The sequence below is a fragment of the Phoenix dactylifera genome, chromosome 4, assembly GCF_009389715.1.
Source record: "Phoenix dactylifera cultivar Barhee BC4 chromosome 4, palm_55x_up_171113_PBpolish2nd_filt_p, whole genome shotgun sequence".
NCBI classification, from domain to species: Eukaryota; Viridiplantae; Streptophyta; class Magnoliopsida; order Arecales; family Arecaceae; genus Phoenix; species Phoenix dactylifera.
The window spans coordinates 12,171,606-12,192,565 of NC_052395.1; the positions used below are offsets into that span (position 1 = coordinate 12,171,606).

The 20,960-nt window shown below is 38.9% G+C and overlaps 1 protein-coding gene across 2 annotated transcripts; it reads left to right on the plus strand.

The window, feature by feature from the left end:
• Positions 1-338: 338 nt before the first annotated feature.
• LOC103696920 (cytochrome P450 72A15-like) lies at positions 339-4,002 on the plus strand. 2 transcript variants are annotated; one of them, XM_008778641.4, is made up of 5 exons: positions 339-685; positions 1,870-2,090; positions 2,275-2,519; positions 2,764-3,148; positions 3,226-4,002. In XM_008778641.4, the coding sequence occupies exons 1-5, from the start codon at positions 400-402 to the stop codon at positions 3,649-3,651; spliced, it is 1,563 nt and encodes a 520-aa protein (XP_008776863.2). In that variant the 5' UTR covers positions 339-399; the 3' UTR covers positions 3,652-4,002. The 2 variants fall into 2 exon arrangements, with proteins under 2 accessions (XP_008776863.2, XP_017696032.2); XM_017840543.3 differs by having other exon boundaries at positions 581-685; positions 981-2,090.
• The last annotated feature ends 16,958 nt before the right edge of the window (positions 4,003-20,960 follow it).

The following is a 20,960-nucleotide window of genomic DNA, read 5'->3' on the forward strand; positions in this document are numbered from 1 at the left end:
AGAGCTTTGTTTACCTTTACTTTAATGTCTGCTACTTGCACAATTAACCATACTGTCCAGTTCTCTGCAAGCAGTTGTACTTGTCTTGCACAGAGGCCTGAAAATAAACGACCCTCAAAACTCAAGTTCCGAAACAAAAAGGCCCCGAGAAAAGATTACAAACATAAAAATAGCAGGAAAAGTTTCGACAACGTATTGGCCACAAGTCTCTTGCTTGTTTTTATATTCTTTTGGCTGCGCCACTGCCGACCTAAAAAATTATAAAGAAGTGTGTTCAACAGAGTCAACAGTGAACCATATTTTTTTTTCCTTTCCTTATAAAAGCCAGGCACCCTATCAATCAATCAAGAGAGAGAGAGAGAGAGAGGGGGAGAGGGAGGGAGATAATTCAATTGCAGCATGAGTTCAGTGGCTGAGAAGTTATGGACGGTGGGCTGGGGAGTGATGGGTGTTATAGTTCTGGCATGGGCTGCAAAGGTGGTGGAGTGGGTGTGGTGGAGGCCGCGGCGGCTGGAGCGCGCGCTCCGGGCCCGGGGGCTGAGGGGCACCCGCTACCGCTTCCTCCACGGGGACATCACGGACAGCGCCCGTCTCAGCAAGGACGCCCGCTCCAAACCCATCCCCCTCTCTCACCAAATCATCCCTCGCGTCCTTCCCCACCTCCACCAGGCCTTGAAACAATACGGTAATAACTCTCTCTTTGCACACTTAGCAGCAGCAGCAGCAGCAGCAGCAAGCAGTAACATGCGCAAAGCCTTGAGGAGCTTGGGTGTTGCTTGGTGGTCTTTATTTATTTTTCTTTGATGGACGAGTTGTTTCTGCTTGGAAAATCTGAGTTTCCCTTTTGGTTTATCCTATGGCACGCCACCACCACCTGATAAAAATGTTTTTTTTTCATTAATTATTTTATAGAGCTAGAATTGTTCAAGTACGGGTTGAGCCAGGTTACAGTTTTGTCTGAACCTAAATCACATGTGCAGGTTTTGAAATTGAGCTTAATTTATGAGTAATGCTATGACACCCAACCATGGTGCTGAAAAGAAGCTTCATCATTAATTGGTGAGATGAATGGGATAAGTGTGATACCTGGTGAAGTTGTGGTATAAAAGTATCAACCTCTAGATCCAAATTCTTTTGTGATTGGTAAAGAAGAAAATATCTTCCTTGACTAGTTTTCTTATCGATTCTTCCATTCAACATCGATTTAGTCACGCAAAAATATGTTGTATGAAGATCACTATTTCTCCTCTCTCTTTTTTTTGATTTGGCATAGTTAGAGATTAACCTATAGCTAAATTACAATTGTTTGTAAGTAAATTTACGTTTTCTTTACTGTATTGAGCAAAATCTTTCATGAAGCATTCTCGCGGTAACTTATATTGGTGCATCCTCCAAAGTCTGTAATGCCTCTTTTGACGAGAAGAAATTGAATCAAGGGGTGTGAATTATTATCTTGCAAAGTGGATAACGCGTTGTTAATTCGAAGGAACATGTATTACTTGGATCACCATATTTTGCTTTCAGATTGCGACTGTTTCTTATCTCTTTTGTCATCCTTGGGCTCCCGAGTATCCTAACCTAGATTTTTTAGGTGCTCTGAACCTTATATTCGTGTGCCTGTCGCTGACAGATTTAAACGTTATGCCTCGAAGAAAAAGGACATTTTGTTGTTTATATCTTGTATGCACACGCTATGACATTTAGTGATAGCGGAATGCTTTCTTACTTGCAGGCTGAGATTGGAACTTAACAAGTACTTATTTCCAATTGAAAAGCTGGATTAGTATGGATGACTGCTTTATTTCATTAACGATGCACAAGCAAATATTCTCCAATTCTTTAATAATCTACGTCGTTAGTTAATCACAGGTAAGATGTCATTCACATGGGCTGGACCTGAACCGAAAGTGAGCATTGTGGATCCAGATATGATAAGGGAAGTTCTGTCAAACAAATCTGGCCACCTTGACAAGCCAAAGCAGAGCCCGCTGCATGAACTACTGTTTAGAGGCCTCGCATACTATTCAGGTGAAAAATGGGCCAGGCACAGGAGGATTATCAACCCTGCTTTTCATCTAGAGAAACTGAAGGTAATTCATCATTCGCGATCTCGAGGAGTAAAATCATCTGCGAAGGCTCTTAATTTTATATCAGATGTCTTATTTTACTTGGGAAGGAGCCTGCTTGTTCATGCTGAATTACTGCATAAATTTGAGAAGTAGGGAAACTTGCATCAAAGGTACTTTTGATGGCAACCTTTGTTTTGGTTTGCAGCTCATGCTTCCGGCATTCTGTACTTGTTGTGATGAATTGATCGAGAAATGGGATGGTCTTGTGGATTCTGATGGATCATGTGAATTGGATGTTTGGCATGAATTTATAAGATTCACTGGAGATGTCATATCCCGCACAGCATTTAGTAGCAACTTCAGAGAAGGGCAACGCATATTCGAACTCCAAGCTAAGCAAGCTAAACTTTTCGTACAAGCAGCTCAACATCTCTACATCCCTGGCTATAGGTGCAGAGTTTCTATCCTTTGCATAGTTAGGGGAATCATCTCTAAAATACAAAAGAAAAAATAATTGTAGGAATAAGCAAGGGCTCACTTATTCTATTCGCATATGCAAGTGGCTGTCAACATTTCTGCAATGATTTAATATTTTTAGCACCTGAACTTCTCCATTTTATGTTAGTCACATTTGTAACTTTTAAATCAAGTACATAGAAACTATATGAACAAAAAAATGTCACTTTACACACAGGTTGCTACCAACAAAGCAAAACAAACAAATGAAGGAGATCGATCGGGAGGTTCGAGTGCTTCTGAGGAGCATAATCGAGAAGAGATTGAAGGCCATTGACATGGGAGAATCTACCAATAATGACCTGCTGGGCTTACTACTGGAATCAAACATAAGGTATTTTCAAGAAGGAGGCTCCAAGGTCCCTGGGATGACTACTGAAGATGTGATCGAGGAATGCAAGTTGTTCTACTTTGGTGGGCATGAGACATCAGCTGTTCTGCTCACATGGACGATGGTTGTTCTAAGCATGAATTCTACCTGGCAGGCACGTGCGAGAGAAGAGGTTCTGCAAGTCTTCGGCCAACATAAGCCTGACTTCGATGGGCTAAGCCGATTAAAGATTGTGAGTAACAGCTTCATAATCCCCTGAACGTGTTATACTAATCAGTTTAGTAAATCGCATTTGGTTATATGTGACAGGTGAATATGATACTACATGAGGTTCTTAGATTATATCCACCAGGGACTGTGATCATAAGAAAAACTTACCAGGAAGTGGAGCTGGGGGGGATCGTCTTCCCACCGGGAGTGCAACTTTTGCTGCCCGTACTCCTTGTACACCATGATCCTGAACTCTGGGGCGAAGATGCTGCTGAATTCAACCCAGAGAGGTTTGCAGAAGGTGTCTCGAAGGCATCGAGGAATCAAGGTGCCTTCTTTCCATTTGGTTGGGGTCCTCGGATCTGCATCGGCCAAAGCTTTGCCATGATCGAAGCGAAGATGGCGCTGGCCAGAATTCTTCAGCATTTCTCGTTTGAGCTTTCACCGTCCTATGCCCATGCTCCTCACGTTGTTATAACTTTGCATCCCCAGCATGGAGCGCAAATAATTTTACGCAGGCTCTAGCATTACGGTGGAATCTACATCACACCTAGTTCTTGTTACTTCTCCACATACTCGGGCCTGCCTTCATGCATCAATTTAGCATGGTACAACCGATCATGGTTATCAGCATTCTATGGCCTTTGTATTGTTGGAAGTCATTGTATCTGCTTTAGATTGATAACAATTAGATAAAACTCTATGTGACTGTTGCTTCCATACGGTAGACGTATTATTGTACTCCCTTCTGCTTGGTAATTGCTGGCAGAAAATTCCCGTGGCGACCGCCACTTTCTTTTCTTTTATTTTATTTCCTTTGATATTGAGTAAGAAAATTGTGAAAAGGAAGAGCATAGCTCCACGTGGCTTTAGAAGCATGTTCAGGATATTTCTATAGAATTGAGTTGAAAATCTTATATATATATTTTTTCTTTCTACAATACGGAAGGTTGGATCTGAGTTGAGTTTGGATAGACTCTTATAAAATGCAAGATATAGATAGGCCAACAAGTCTGATTTCTATAAGAAACATCAAGCTGTCTGATTTGATTTGAGGAAGTTATAAATCATTCAATCTTTGCATGGGATTGTAGAATTAGTCGAAGGCATTTGAAGGGAACAGAATCCTCCAAGAGCAGAACAAGCACGCTGCCAGCTTTATTTCATTGGGTTGGCTTCCTTGATTCCAAAAGGGCAAAAAAAAATGTTGATCCTTTATACCCAGATGCACCAAAATACTGCAATTACCGAGCAGTCCCCGGCCTTGCAGTATTGTTCAAGATGGAGCTTCAATCTCCGGTCGGTCCATAGCAATCTGAGTGTTTCTTTTTTTTTTTTCTTCCATTTGGGTTGAAGGAACTGAGTGATAGAATATGCAATGGTGGTGGAAACACAAGAACATGAAAAGAAAATACTTTATATAAGATAATGGAGTAGTACAACTTTCTTTAAAGAGGAATACAATTTTTCTCTCTCAAGCCCTCTCTATCTACCACTCCTTTCTTTTTTCTTCCATGCATTCTTCTTCATGATAGCCACATATTTATAGGCACTAGAAGTGACCTTTTAACTCCCCTAATAAGTACATCATAATGAGACCTTTTAGATTATCCATATGACCCTTTGGATACTTCATATGACCCTTTGAATACTTCAGCATAATTAAGTTTATTAACTTCCAACACCCCCCCTTAAACTTAATTGTTCTTTCTTTATCATACCAAGAGAACTTTTAAACTTGATGAAGAGGTCTACTTTCAAGGGTTTAGTGAATATATCAGCCACTTGATCTTGAGTCTTCACATATTGTAGCACTACCTCTTTATTCTTCACATGTTCCCGGATTGAATGAAAACGAATATCAATATGTTTACTTCTTTGATGATACACCGAATTCTTTCCTAGTGTAATGGTTGATTTGCTATCAATGTTTATCTTAGTGGGCTTCTTTTGCTCAGAGCCAACTTCCTTCTTCGTTGAACTTCACATCTCGGCTTACAATAGTCTTCTTTGTCTTTGGATCAAAGAGTCTATATGCCTTGGACCTCTGGTCATATCCTATAAAAATGCAAGGATAACTCTTATCATCAAGCTTGCTTCTTCTTTGATCTGGGATGTGTGCATAGGCAATACAACCAAATACTCTTAGATGAGATACATTTGGCTTATAGCCATTCCATGCTTCTTGAGGGGTTCTTCCATCAAGATTCTTTGTTGGGCAGTGGTTGAGGATGTACACCGCACAATTTACGGCTTCTGCCCAAAACTCTTTTGGCATTTTCTTTGTGTTCAGCGTTGTTGCCCAGATAGACAACCTAAGAGGGGGGGTGAATTGGGTTTTTAAAATAATTTGCAACTAAAATATTTGTGGAAGACTAATTAAGACTTTAGCAAGATGATTAGTAATTAGTTGCTATGTGCTGTGAGTGAGATGAGAGTAAGAGAAAGGAACAAACAATCACAAACACAAGGTTTTTATAGTGGTTCGGAGCTAACCCTTGCTCCTACGTCCACTCCCCAAGTCTCACTTGGGAATTCACTATAATCCCCTGGATTACAGTCGGTTGTTTTACAAGCTCACAACCAAACTTGTTGTTTTACGAGCTCACAACGAACTCGGTCGGTTTTCCCTGGCTCACCGACTAGAACCACCCCGATTGTTTTCCCGGGATCACAATCGAACCCTTACACGTTGGTTTTAACCTAGGCTCACCAACCAACCTCTACACCCTTGATTCAATCCCCCGATTGAACCAAGCTAAGACAATATGCTAATAATGAGGACAAACAGAAAAACAGAGCTTCTCAAAAGCAAATATACAGCAATATTAATAAAAGCAAAGTTAAGAGCCCTCAAACGCGTTTAAGTTGGAGAAGAGAAAGGGCTTCTTGAACTTCGGGTCTCCTCTTGAAATTCTGGACGACTTGAAGGCAGGAGGAGATCTCTTTCAATGTTGGGAAGATGTGGTTGGAAGGAGTTAATGGCGCTCTTCCCTCTTTTCGTTGAAAAACCACTTGCAGAGAATGAATGCTTGATCTTTTTGAATGGAATGGTAGTTCTCTGCCTTGCTACAGTCCTCTGTGGCTATTTAACCCATCCCCCACGGAAACTAGCCGTTAGACACCTTTTTCTGCCCGTTCTGCACACTTTGCACAACCTGACAATATGTCCGTTGGGGGTCGGAGTCGACTCGCGCGATCTGGAGTCGACTCGGCTGTAGCGGGAGTCGACTCATGCTTTTCTGGAGTCGGCTCGGCAACTGTTCCGGATTTGAATTAAAGTGACCTCCTCGACTGGGAGTCGACTCGACTTAACCTGGAGTCGACTCGCCAACTTCTGGAGCTGACTTGGCATTCTCGGAGTCGGCTCATCCCATGAAGTCCATGTAGCTAATTTTCAACTTGGCCCACTCGAGTCGACTCGACAGTCCTGGGAGTCGACTCGGCGCTCAGAGCCCGAACTCCCGATCTTCTGTCATTCGCCTCGTCCAGTCTTGGAGTCGACTCGGACTGTTCCGGAGTCGACTCGGCTCTCAGTTTTCGAAACATACCCTTCTGCCTTGGAGTCGACTCGAGCTGTCTGGGAGTTGACTCGGCTCTCAGAGACAATAATTTGGTCTTCTGTCTTTTTGGGATCGCGCTGTCTCGGAGTCGACTCGCGCATTGTGGGAGTCGACTCGAATCTCAGAGTCTGAAAACTGCTCTCTGACTTTTGCCTTGTGAACCACTGAGAGTCGACTCTCGCTTTCTTTGGAGTCGACCTGCCAACCATCGGAGTCGACTCGCGTTCCACAGGAGTCGACTCGAATCTCAGGGTCGAAAATCGCTCTCTGACTTTTCTGTCTGTAACTCCTTGGAGTCGACTCATATTACTCCGGAGTCGACTCGGTAAGCATCGGAGTCGACTTGCGCACTTCAGGAGTCGACTCGCCGACAGGTTTTGAGTTGATGCTTTCTGTTCGTCTGTCTGTTCTCAGTCGGAGTCGACTCGTAATGATCCGGAGTCGACTCGAGCCCGTGCCAGTGATTCTGATACGCTTGGAGTCGACTCGTAATATTCTGGAGTCGACTCGAGTCTCAGACTTTGGTTCAAATTGACTTCTTAACTTATCCAAACTATCTTGAACCAAATCTAGAGACACTTAGACAAGATTTTCACTGAAACACTCAATTGAATTCATTAGTAAACAAAAGATATACTCAAATGCTTTGAGCTCATCAAAATCAAATAGGGTTTTAATCAATCACTCCACAAGCGTGCTTCTCACCATGTCAAGAATGGTTCGATTCTTCCTTTCTGCTACACCGTTCTGCTGGGGTGAGTATGCGGCAGTTAAGGTCCTCCAAATGCCTTGAGATTTGCAGAATTCTTCGAACTCCTTCGAGGTATACTCTCCTCCTCGATCTGATTTCAAAGCTTTGATTTTGCACCCAGTTTGGTTCTCCACAAGAGCTTTGAATTTTTTGAATATCTCCAGGGCCTCCCGTTTCTCCTTCAAGAGATACACCCAAGTTTTCCTACTAAAGTCATCAATAAATGTTAGAAAATAACGATGATCTCCAAATGAGGCCGGTGTGATGGGACCACAAATATCCGTATGGATGAGTTGCAAAGGTTTTTTGGTTCGATGAAGTGACTCCTTTGGGAAACTTGTTCTTGACTGTTTTCCAATAATACATGCTTCACATATTTCTTCACAAGTATTCTCCATGAGAGGTAACCCCTTCACCATCGCCTTTGAGGAGAGGAGCTTCAAAGAGCTAAAGTTCAAATGCCCGAACCTCAAATGCCATAGCCACATGTTATTCTTCATGCATGCACTTAAGCACTTTGTATTGATATACTTAATGTTCAATACGAACATTCGGTTCTTGGTCATAGGTACTTTTGCAATCAACTGATCATGTTTATTCAAGTACAGGCATCCTCCTTTCATGCAAACATTAAAGCCTTTTTCTAATAATTGACCAAGACTTAAGATATTTGTTTTCATATTAGGCACGTAGTAAACATTGGAAATGAACTGTTGAGAACCATCCTTGAGTTGGATTACGATCTTACCTATCCCCTTCACTTGAATTTTTGAGGCATCTCCAAAAGAAACGTTGCCTTCCACTGTCTCATCTAACTCTTTAAAGATATGTTTGTGCCCACACATATGATTGCTTGCACTGGTATCCAAGTACCATTTATTCTCATTGGAGGCTTCTTCTCCCTTCTCTGCTAGTAGTAGCACACCATTTTCTCCTTCCTCTTTTCTTGCATAGTTGGCCTTCTCATGCACTTGATTATTCTTATTATGGTAACATTCTAAGGAAAAATGACCATATTTGCCACAAATAAAGCATTTAACATTTCTTTTATCATACCTTCGTCCTCTTCTTGAGAAACCTCCTTGCTTTTTTCCATCTTGAGTGCTTTCTTCATTTGATGGAAATCCTAGGCCTCCTCTTCCTCTGCCACGTCCAAAGGAACCTCGTCCTTGTCCACGGCCTCGTCCATGATGATATCCACGGCTGTAACCATGACCATGGTTTTTATGTTTGTCTTCGTCAGTTGGGCATTCCTTCTTCTCACTGATAGTGAGCTTGCTTTTTAGGGCTTGCTCCAAAGGTTCTTCTTTTCGTAACAAGATCCTCTGCTCATGGGCTTGTAGAGAACCCATGAGCTCATCAATTGTCATAGTATCCACATCTTTGGACTCTTCAATTGCTGTCACAACATAGTCAAACTTTTGATCCAAGGATCTTAGGATCTTCTCCATCACATGCTTGTCCTCTATATTCTCACCATTTCTCCTCATTTGGTTTACAATAGATAGAGATGGATTCTCCTTCCTTCATCTTCAAAGTCTCGAACTCGCCTCTCAATATTTGGAGGCACACCTTCTTCACTTTCTCAACACCCTTATGGGCTTTCTCGAGGATCTCCCATGCCTGCTTTGAGTTGGTAGCACCAGCAATCTTCTCAAAAGCGGCTTCATCTAAGCCTTGATAAATGAAGTAGAGAGCCTTCTTATCTTTCTTCAAAGTCTCTCGTTGTTGCGCTCTATCTCCGTCTTCTTCATAGCCCTTTTCGACTATGTCCCAAATATCTTGAGATCCAAGTAATGCCTTCATTTGGATACTCCAATTCTCATAGTTGGTATTGGTGAGACGAGGAATAGGAAGCATCCTGGTAGCCATGACCAAGCTCTGTTACCACTTTGATAGAATATGCAATGGTGGTGGAAACACAAGAACATGAAAAGAAAATACTTTATATAAGATAATGGAGTAGTACAACTTTTCTTCTAAGAGGAATACAATTTTTCTCTCTCAAGCCCTCTCTATCTACCACTCCTTTCTTTTTTCTTCTATGCATTCTTCTTCATGATAGCCACATATTTATAGGCACTAGAAGTGACCTTTTAACTCCCCTAATAAGTACATCATAATGAGATCTTTTAGATTATCCATATGACCCTTTGGATACTTCATATGACCCTTTGAATACTTCAGCATAATTAAGTTTATTAACTTGAGAGGGACCTCCTCCTTCCCCTGGCTTTTTTTTTTATTAACATTAAATGCGATTCAAAAAGAGTAGCCTAACTTATAGGATGAAGATCAGGGTGTTAGATGTATGCCCTAGAAGCCAATCTGGCTGACACATTGTTAATTCTAGGAATATAATTTTGTACTTGACTATTTATTATTGAATAAATAAAAGGCATCTTTTCATTCATATTATTTATGTGTCTATGAATCGTCCAAGAAATTAATAAGATGATGATACATATTCTCAAGAGTTGAGAATTTGAGCCATGTATCATTGGTGATTAATTTCTAAATGCTCCTGATCAATGGATCATCACGAGGACGGTGATCGATCCGATCAGTGCACAGATCACTTTCCTTCTGGATGGACGAGACTTGAGTCCACAGTGTAGGGACACTGAAGTGATAGTGCAGGTGCTTGTTAGAGAACAAGAGTACTGAGCGTGACCAAGACAAGAAGTCACTTGGATGTCTATCCACTCGTCAGTGACTTGCTTGATGCTGCAGTAGTGTGACTGGTCCTTTGACCTGCGGTGCTTCGGCTACTCACAGTGAGGTTATTGTAGTTTGACTGCACACATACATGGTCTCTAGCCATATGGGTCCATGCAGTATAGATTGGCTGCAGTAGGTTCACTGTAGGAGTAGGGTATGCACCTACAAGGAATCTATCGACCTTGATAGAAGAGGAGTGATCCTATGTGATTTGTTAGACTGAGTTCTAAGACCTTGGCCAGGGCAGTAATATAAAGTGGAGAAAGAGTTTTCCACTATCGAACTCGAGTCGAATAAATCTTGACATATGACAGACGATGGGGTTTGACGAGTTGTCCATGACCTCCGTCCTGTAGGGATCCACGATAGTAGGACTGTATCACATGGTAACTGCACCTAGAGGTTCATCTTTCTATTCTACTGGGTAGCCACTACATGCTGCTAGGTGTCACTGGTGGATGGTGGGACTCACAAGGATTATCTCGATGATCGATAAACCCTAATGAGTTGAGTTGGAATCGTTCCAACCCATTGAAAGGAGTTTTCAATGATATAGTGATAGAGATCACAATATATCTCACTACCAGTCAGAATAGAACCTATGGGGTCACACACACTAGAAGTATTGACCGATCCGATGGTTGAAAAGTGATTATGAATCACAAGTAATCAATTCGATTGATATTCAGTTGAAGAAGGAACAAAGGGAATTAATTAATTGGACTTGAAACAAGAGTCCTACTTCGAGTAGGATTCCTAGAGTCCTAATTGGATTAGGACTGGGAATCCTAGTTGGAGTAGGACTGGGATTCCTACTTGGAATAGGATTCCTGTAATCCTAATGAGATTAGGAGTTTTGAATCAAAATTGGATTCCTACTTGGAGTAGTATTCCTAGAGTCCTAATCGGATTAGGACTTCGGATTCAAATAGAGTCCTAATTGAATTAGGACTAAAATTATATATGTCCTAATTTGGATTAGGATTTCTTAAGTCACAATTAATTATTAATCTAATGAATCAATAAGACTCCTAATTAGATTAGGATTGAAGAGTTCAATTGAGTCAAAATTGATTTAAGTTCTAATTGGATTAGGACTTACCTAGATTGGATCCAAATTGGTTCACCCTTGGGCTAAGCCTAATTGGATTAGGGCTTGACCACATTAGGGCATTCCAATCCCTACCTAATATGGATTAGGGTTTACCGTGAGGAGGGGGATAAGCCCCTCCACTTTCCACGTGGAGAAGGGAGAAGAGACGGCGCCCCCTCTTAGGAAAGACATCAAGAACTCCTAAATGTTAGGAGCTCCACATGTCTATAAAAAGGGACTTGTGAGCGGCACCTAGGGTATAGAAGAAGTCCTCTTCCTCCTTGCCGTACGCCTCCCTCTCCTCTCCTCTTGGTTCAGCCGCAAGCAAGGAAGATAAAAGCCAAAGGTGTTGGCGGCATCCTCTTCCTCCCTTCTTTCTTCCAACGCAGGGAAAAGAAAGAAGGCTGCGTGGGGATTCTTCTTCTTCCTCTTCTTCATCCTTCTTCTTCCTCCTCTCAAGCACAATCAAGGGTTGATTGAAAGAGAGGAAATCAGCCATCAAAAGAAGTCTTTGCAAGGGAGCTAGCACCCCGGGAAGACAAGAGAGCTTTGATCGGATCACTGCTTCGTGTGGATACCCGTAGAGGCCGGACACTTGAACGGCTTCAAGCAAACCTTCATCCTAGACCACGAACTTCAGTTTGCGGTGATCATCTACCCGCACAAGGTAAAGATCTGATCTTATAATGTTATTTAAAAGTTTTTAATCCTTATCTATCTACGAACGGTTTTTAAACAACGTTCATGCGATGAACGGTCGATCCCACTTATGCCGATTCCGCTGCCATCTGAATTTTTTGAAATATCAGCGGCATGGGCGGGTTCCCAACAGTGGTATCAGAGCCTAGGCTTCGTAGATTAAGGTAAGAATTAATTATCTAAAGGCATATTAGATCTGAAAATTGAATGATCATGCATGCTGAAAATTTCTGCATGCAGATTTTTCAGGGGTGCTGATTTTTGCATGCTGATTTTTATGTGATAAAAAGATGATTCTAATAGCATTGTTAATGGGATTACAAAGATTAGAATCATGATTAGCATGATCAGCAACCTATGTCATGATATAATCAGTTAGTTTTCAGATCTGAAATTATAATTGTTGCATATGGTGATGATCATAGGATTCAAATCCTTTTGGTATCAAATGTAATGACCTGCGATATGATCTGCGATGTCATGTAATTTTTCAGATGCTTGCATGCATCTTATTTGATGTTTTGAGAGGCCTGCATGCCTCCTAAAAGGAGATGTAATTTATTTTATTTTATTTTATATCTGGTTGTATTTCTGTGATGTGATGTACGTCAACGATCAAGTCAAAGATGATGCATGAGATGAGCAGGGGTCTAAGCGGTTGATGGCGATTGGATCAAGAGTTGGTCAAGGATCGGATCAAGGAGGCTTGGAACCAATTCAAGAGTTGAAGACCAGTTGATCGATTGACGTGCATGTGCTTGTAATACGACCTAATTGGAATCCATGATCATCACCTATTTAAAGTTTAGCTTTATTTGATGCTGCGATTATAACTGCCTGTGATGTGCCGTTTGCATGTGATGTGAATGCGAGTCGGGTAGATAGGTTTACATGTGATGTAGCAAACCCAATTGAGACCTAAATCAAAACCTCCTCAATCAAGTCGAGGGTGAACCGACATGAGCAAGTCATATTAGATTAATTGATCTAATTGGTGTCTAGGAAAGCATGAAAGGTGGTTACTTAATTAGGACCTTATTCTCTGAGTAAGGGGAGCCTCCCACCTGCTTACCTGGCCAATTGTTCGATTACCTCTTATGAAGGGCTCAAGTTGCAAACACTAAAACCTGATTAACCAATATTAAGTCAATAGGTCTTCCACTGTAGTAGAGCTGCTAAGGCCTTTCTGATGTTGATTTGTCTCGGCTGGACACAGTGGTCAAGTTGCATCGGGGGGCTGGTCCTCTCTATAGACATGAGATGTTGTAGGGTAAAGGTGGGGTTGGGCACCAATAACTGTTAGGTGAGGACCCAATGACGACTTTATTCCTACGATTATACGGTGGGTCTGACTTAACTAAGAAATGGGACCAATAACTGTTAGGTGAGATCTTCATGGCTTAGAGACTAAGTTGCACTGCAACATGCTTGAGAAGCATTGTACAAGAGTTGTACACTCATCCATCTATGTGTCACCAATAACTGTTAGGTGAGGTGGCATGTAGATTGGTGAGACCGCAGTACCTACTAGAAATCCTAGTCGCGTAGGATTTCCGTTTTCCTACCAGGGGAGTGTGAGGAATTCGAGAAAATAGTGGGAGTTACATTTGTTCTAAAAGACCTTAGAACAGATTAGGATCAAGTACAAAAGTCTAACTAGAATCTTTACTCTCTGCAGATACAATGTCAGCTTCAAACCCTTTGACCCGTATTAATGAGACCAACCGACTGACCGGAACCAATTACAAAAACTGGCTTAGAAACCTCAAAATTATTTTGGACTGTGAGAAAATAGGCTACATACTCGATTCAGATATCCCCACTGATGACCCAAAGATTGATTCATAGATTGATTTTGATGATCACAACACCTTGAAGTATAGATACTAATGTTTATGTTGCAAGGAGAAAGATATTTATTTTGCAAGGAACATAGCAAGTTGGAAGAACACAAGAAGGCCTCCAAAAGCACTCAAGAAAAGTTAGAAGAAAGCTACAATTCATTGGCCCAACTTTAAAGTTCAAAAGATTCAAATTGGAGGAGCAAATTCAAAGGAAAATTCAAAAGAATAGTCTTCGAGTCGACTCCTGAGGAATTCGAGTCGACTCCAATGGTTGCCGGGTCGACTCCAAAGAAAGCGAGAGTCGACTCTCAGTGGTACACAAGGGAAAACTCAGAGAAGCAGTTTTTGGACACTGAGATTCGAGTCGACTCTCACAAAGTCCGAGTCGACTCCAAAGACAGCGCAACCCCAAGACAGAAGACGGTATTTTCGTCTCTGAGAGGCGAGTCGACTCCAAGACAAGTCGAGTCGACTCCAAGGCAGCGCGGCTCCAAAATACAGAGGATCAGTTTTTCCGACTCTGAGATTCGAGTCGACTCCCAGACAGCTCGAGTCGACTCCAAGGCAGCGCTACACTAAGATGGCAGAAGACCAACTTTCGGAAACTGAGAGCCGAGTCGACTCCAAGGAAGTTCGAGTCGACTCCAAGACTGGATGAGCCAAAAGACAGAGAATCGGGAGTTCGGGCTTTGAGATTCGAGTCGACTCCCAGGACAGTCGAGTCGACTCGAGTGGACAAAATTCAAATTTGGATCCACGGACTACAGAGGATGAGCCGACTCCAAAATTGCCAGGTCAGCGCCAGAAGTTGGCGAGTCGACTCCGGGTTAAGTCGAGTCGACTCCCAGTCAAGACGGCAACTTTAATTCAAACTTGGAACAGTTGCCGAGTCGACTCCGGAAAAGCTCGAGTCGACTCCTGCTACAGCCGAGCCGACTCCTGATCGCGCGAGTCGACTCCAAACCCAACGGTCATATTGTCAGGAGCTGCAGACTGGTTCCAACGGCTCTATTTTTGTCTCTAACGGCTATATTCTTGTTTCCACTCCATCTAAAGCTATAAAAACAAGAAGAGAGCTAGGGGAGAATGCATGGAAGTGGGAGAGATCATCTAGGAAAGAGATCTCAAAGAGATTACAAAGGAAATCTCCCATAAGCACAAAAGGGCCATCCAAAACGAAATAGAGAGAAGAAGAGCATCCAAGTGAATCCGAAAGCTTCCTCTCCATCCGTGTGCTGCCTCGGGGATCCTCTACTTCATGCCAAATCAGAGGAGGATCAAGTAAAGAAGAAGCCGAGCTCCTCCATCTTCAAAACTCGTTTGAGGGCTTCTCTTTACTCTATTTGTTTATATTGTCATATCTGCTTGTTTAAGAAGCTTTGATTTGTTTTTATTCTTTGTTTTAATATCTTGTAACTTGATTCAATCAAGGGATTGAATCAAGGGGTTAAAGGTTTGTTGGTGAGCCAAAGGGAAAACCAACGGTGTAAGGTTTGTTGGTGAGCCAAAGGGAAAACCAACGGGATTAAGGTTTGTTGGTGAGCCGAGGGTAAAACCAACGTGTAAGGGTTTGATTGTGAGCCCGGGAAAACAATCGGAGTGGTTCTAGTCGGTGAGCCTGGGAAAACCGACCGAGTTCGTTGTGCGCTCGTAAAACAACAAGTTGGGTTGTGAGCTTGTAAAACAACCGGCTGTAATCGGTAGGATTATAGTGAAATTCCCAAGAGGTCTTGGGGAGTGGATGTAGGTGCTGGGGTGCACCGAACCACTATATGTCCTTTGTGTTTGTAATGCCTCTAGTTATTGTCTAACTAACACACTTACTTACTTAGATAAATTGCTTGCTTAATTCTTATCCGCACATCCTTTAGTTGCAAGCATATTTAATCAAGTCGAAGTCTATACATCAAACCCTTGCTAAGTTTAACTTTCACTGTGCATCTAGACAACTTAGCATAGTTAATCAAAAAGTTTTAGAAGTAGTTTAAAAGTTTTAAAAGACCCAATTCACCCCCCCTCTTGGGTTGTCACCTTGGGCAACAAGTGGTATCAGAGCAGGTGCTCAAATATTATTTGTAGTCTTAACCGACTAGAGCCAAAGATCATGACAACTCAAATAGATAGTTTTCTAGGAGAAGGACAATCAATTGATACACCACCACTATTTAATGGCATAAACTATACACATTGGAAAATACGCATGCGCATCTTTATTCAATCACAAAACTATTATTTATGGAAAATCATAATAAATGATCTTCACACACTCTCTCAAACTTTTAATGAAAAGGATTTAGCACAATTGAATGCTGATGCCATGAACCTTTTATATTGTGCATTAGATAGGAATGAGTTTAATTGCATATCTTCTTGCATGACTGCTAAAGGAATATGGAATATGCTTGAAGACAAATATGAATGCACTAACAAATCTGAAACATCATGTGTAGAAGGAGAGCAGTATCATATTGAAAATCCATGCTTGGTGGCACATGAGGTACATGCTGGAACTGAAAGCAATTTTACATTTGATGAACTCCACGATGCCTTTTCTGATTTGTATTTAGAATATAAGAAACTTGTTTGTAAGAACAAGAACTTGAAGAATGAAAATCAAATTCTAATAGATGAAAAACTGAAACTAACTAGTAAAACTGAAATCTTAATTAAAGAAAATCAAGAACTAAATCAGAAAAACCAACTTCTCACTGAAAGCCATGATAAACTTAAGAAAAATAATGAATTGCTTTCAGAAGATAACAAAAGATTAACTAAAGAAGTTGACAAATTAAAACCTGTTGTTGAAAGATTTACTTTGAGCTCTGAAAAGTTGAATCTAATGATAAATAATCAAAGAGCTGAATTTGATAATATTGGATTGGGATGTCAACCTTGGTACACCCAAAAATCTTTCAAGAATATGTTTGTTAAAACAGTTTCTAATCATTTTAAAATAGATTCTTATAATGCTGATAAACAGGAACAAAGGTTATGCAAAATCTCTTCTGTTCCTAAATCTGTACATTACAAATTTGATAAACCTAAAAGGCAAAAACAGAAAACTGAAGGATTATCTACCACTCATGTTAAATCCATGTTTGTTAAATTTAATAAGAAGATGCAGAAATACACTTCTTGTAGTCCAAAAATCTGCAAGCCTATGGACAAAATAGCTATTAAGAAAATATGGGTTCCAAAAGGAACAATAATAGCTAACCTGCAAGGACCCAAAAGAGCTTGGGTTCCTAAGTTGAAAATCTAAATATTTTCTGCAGGTGTGTCTAGCACTCAAGGCTCCAACAAAAGATGTTAAATTGGACATTGGGTGCTCTAGACATATATTAAAGAATAAAACTTAAATGTAATCAAGAAAAATAATTAAAATAGAAGAAATAACTTCAAATTTCTCCATCTTTCTATATTATACTTTACTTATTGTTGGATAAGTTGCTAGATGATTAATCAATTTATTAAGATTAACTCTATGAATTCTCTATATGCTTGATTGAGAGCTTTTATCCATGGCATTATTGTTTATTGATCATAGATATGAAAATGTGTACTTGGTATGCCTTTGAATATTGCACTATAAATACCAAGATTAAAGAAACCATCTTTGGCATATAATATCAACTCATGCGAGTATGGATTTAATTTCAAAAGACTTTGGCATTGGCTTACTTAGAGTATCTTCTGAAAGGTCAAAGTTTGCTATGCATGTTAACTAAGGAAACAAACAAGAATCAATTTCTAAATCTAAAGATGTTGTTTCTATCACTGAGTTTTCAAAAGCTTACATTGGATTTGTTCTTGGCAAATAAAACTGAAGTATTTTCTGTATTTGCTAAATCCTGTAAAAGTGTTTCAAATGAAAAAGGTTTCCAAACTGTGAAGAATCATGACACAGTGTTGAAAACCAAAATCCTGATAAAAGTTATACAGAAAATAATATTAAATCCAATGATTTCAGCACCAAGGACACCATAAGTAAAATAGAATTAATAGAATTCTTGAAGAAATGAAAAAGACAATTATGTATGATAGTCATCTACTCAAACAATTTTTAAAAGACTATCATCACTGCTTGTCATACATATGACTTCTATTAAATCTATTTTTGATGAAAATTTTGATCTTCTGAAAAATGGAAAATGAACCATTGCATATCCTTTTCAGTCGTACATGTTATGCTTGATATGCTCTTATGAAAATAATGCCAAATCTGATAAAGATATTTCTATTCTTGGATATCATTCATCAAGCAATGCATATAGAGCATTCATGAAAAGATTCTAGTTGTAGAAGTATCAATTCATTTTGATTCTTTATGAGACTAGTGATTTATTATCAAGATACTAAAATTATATGGTTAATCTTTTACATATAACAATCTGAAAAACTTGTTAATAATTAGAACCAAATTGGATTTTTCAGATATGCTCTTAATAAAAAAAAATTTTTGACTATTAAAAGACTAAATTAAGAAAAGATAAAATAGATCTTGATAAGATTCTTGCATAATTAGAAGTAAAAATCACCTTTATCATTTATTTGCTTTACGAGCGTTATTTTCTATCAAATGAATGTGTAGAACACACTCTTGTGTGGTTATTTCATTAAAAAGGAGATCTATGTAAAATAACCACCATACTTAAAAATACACATTACATATATGATAAAGCAATATGAGATTTGATACAAGCATCAAAAACTTAATATATAAAAGCTTAAGTAAACTTTTTGATAGAAAGCAATAGTGATAAATCTATGGATCAAAAAGAAGAATTTGTAATATTTTATTTGCTCAAAGAATGCATTGATGACATCAGTTTTGGTTCTACTAATGAAGAGTTATATGAAGATTTTACTTAGCTCATGTAAGGTGAGTTTGAAATATGTGTGATGAATGAATTAACATCTTCTCTCAAACTCCAAATTAAGACAAACAAGAAAGGGGATCTTCATTGACCAATGTTAGTCCACAAGAACACTCTTATAGAAGATTGGCATGAAGAAGGTACATCTAAGACCCCATCTTGTAGAATTTGAATAGGATGAGCAAAGTAGATCTATTGTTTAAAGTTGTATTGAAGATTGATAGAATAATTATTTCATCATACAGCTAATAGACCAGAATGTATGCTCATTATGTGCACTTGGGCAAGACTTCAATCTAACTTTAATGAATCTTATTTTATTGATAACAAATAAATCATAATCTGAATTTCTGATAGAAACAACTGTTTAAGATAAAATTGATTAAAACTTAGCTAAAATATCTTATTGATAATTATCTTAAACAAATAGAATCTAAACTAAATTATTTTTGAAAATAAGAAATTGAATTGACCTTGATAAATCTTCTATTGCCTCACATGCTTGTCCTTGAACTATCTTGGTTAATGAAACTATCTCTTTAGTTCAAGTGAAATGTGCTTGCTTATATTTAGGCAATCTCTTGAGTAAAGTGATTCAACATTTGATTATTGTCATATCTTATGATTGAGTCATCTAGTTTAAATAAAAATATGTTGGTTGAATGTTTTGTATCTTGAAGAAACTAATGACCTTCTTTCAAGAAAGAAAAGGAGTTTGTTAATAATGCAGGATCCTTGAGCAAGAAAATGAGAGATCTCAACTTGAAGGATATCTCCATGTAAGATACAATAAACATTCACATGCAAACAAGAGAGAGGACCTTCTTCAGCCAAAAGTTCATACATAAGAAATCTAGTAGGTATTTGACTGAAGAATGCAGAATGAAATGGTAATTCTAGATACTTCTCTCATAAATTAATTGAGCAAAGTCAATAACTTAAGTCTTATTACGACATGATTAAAGTCTTTAATTATTAATTTTTGATATCATGTCTATAATTGATTGAATTGTACTTTTAGAGAGTGTTTCATGGTTTGCCAAAACTAGAATATATCTTTGCATATGTCATAACCATGAAATACACAAGTATATGCTTAAAATTTTGATGTAAAATAACTTATGAGAAGTTATGAATCCATGAGCATAATGAAAATGTTGTTTGCATGATACACATATAAATGATACACAAGATAAATTCTTTATTCTGCTCTTTCGTGTAAATTACTTGAGAATAACAAAAAGAGAGAGAGATAAAGAAAAGAAAATGGATATTATTCAAGAGAAGTAAAATCCAAGTAGAGGCAAATACCCCAATCTTAAGGAAAAGCAAAACAAGCATAATATATTCGGCACATTTGGAAGGGATAAAATTCGTAATTAATTACACTTAAACAGGAATAGTTTGAAGTGAACTTTATAAATTTTCTATATTGCTCATCATAGGGATGGTGCCAATGGGGAGGCTAGTGGTAGTACCCGGCACTATTTGACCCAACTATTCGGTGTAGGGCATATTAGGGACGGCACAAGAGGGAGGCTAGTGGTAGTACCTCGTGCCCCTTCCAACTCCACCGGATAGGGAGCAAATAGAGTATAGAGCATAAGAAAGTTATAAATGAAAGACAAAGTTAATGAAAGTAGAATTAAGTCAATTTTTTTTAATCACTTGAAAACACACTTTAAGGATAAAATCATTGCAAGATTATATTTAAATAGGGGGAGTTTATTTGAAAAATATTGATTTGGATCCTTGACATGCTTGTTCTTAATATTTTAATGCATGATTTAACACATGATTTATTTTGCATATGGTATGATGTCTTGATTTATTGGTTCTCAATGTTTTGTAATGCTTCATCCTTGGACAATTTGTTTGAATGTTTGAATTGCTACATAACATCTTTTGTTTGGTTCTATTGAAAAGAAATTTGTAAAAAGGAGAAGAGAAAGATATCTCTATTTAGGCAGAATGAATTAATCTTGATCTATCCTTCAACTTGCCTAAATTTGGTATATAATGTTCAAATTCGTACCAAAACTCAACATTTAATACAAAGATTCTGAATATGCTCTTATATGTTTGAAATATGTATTTTCAATCGTAATGATTTAAGATGAGCTATAATGTGGAAGATACATATCTCAAATTATGATTTTGAAAGCCTCAATTGAAAATCCTATGTAATTCAGAATCTGATTTTGTATACAAGCTTAAACTCAATATGATTTCTAAATAAAATCTTAATGTAAGAAAAACAGAATTAATTCTGATGCCTTTGGTTGA

What these genes read in the sequence shown, in the direction of transcription:
- LOC103696920 (XM_008778641.4), top strand. Translation starts at nt 400, where the DNA reads ATGAGTTCAGTGGCTGAGAAGTTATGGACGGTGGGCTGGGGAGTGATG. An exon ending in TTCATCTAGAGAAACTGAAG is followed by an intron (nt 2,091 to 2,274) that starts GTAATTCATCAT and finishes TTTGGTTTGCAG; the next exon opens with CTCATGCTTCCGGCATTCTG. An exon ending in CTCTACATCCCTGGCTATAG is followed by an intron (nt 2,520 to 2,763) that starts GTGCAGAGTTTC and finishes CTTTACACACAG; the next exon opens with GTTGCTACCAACAAAGCAAA.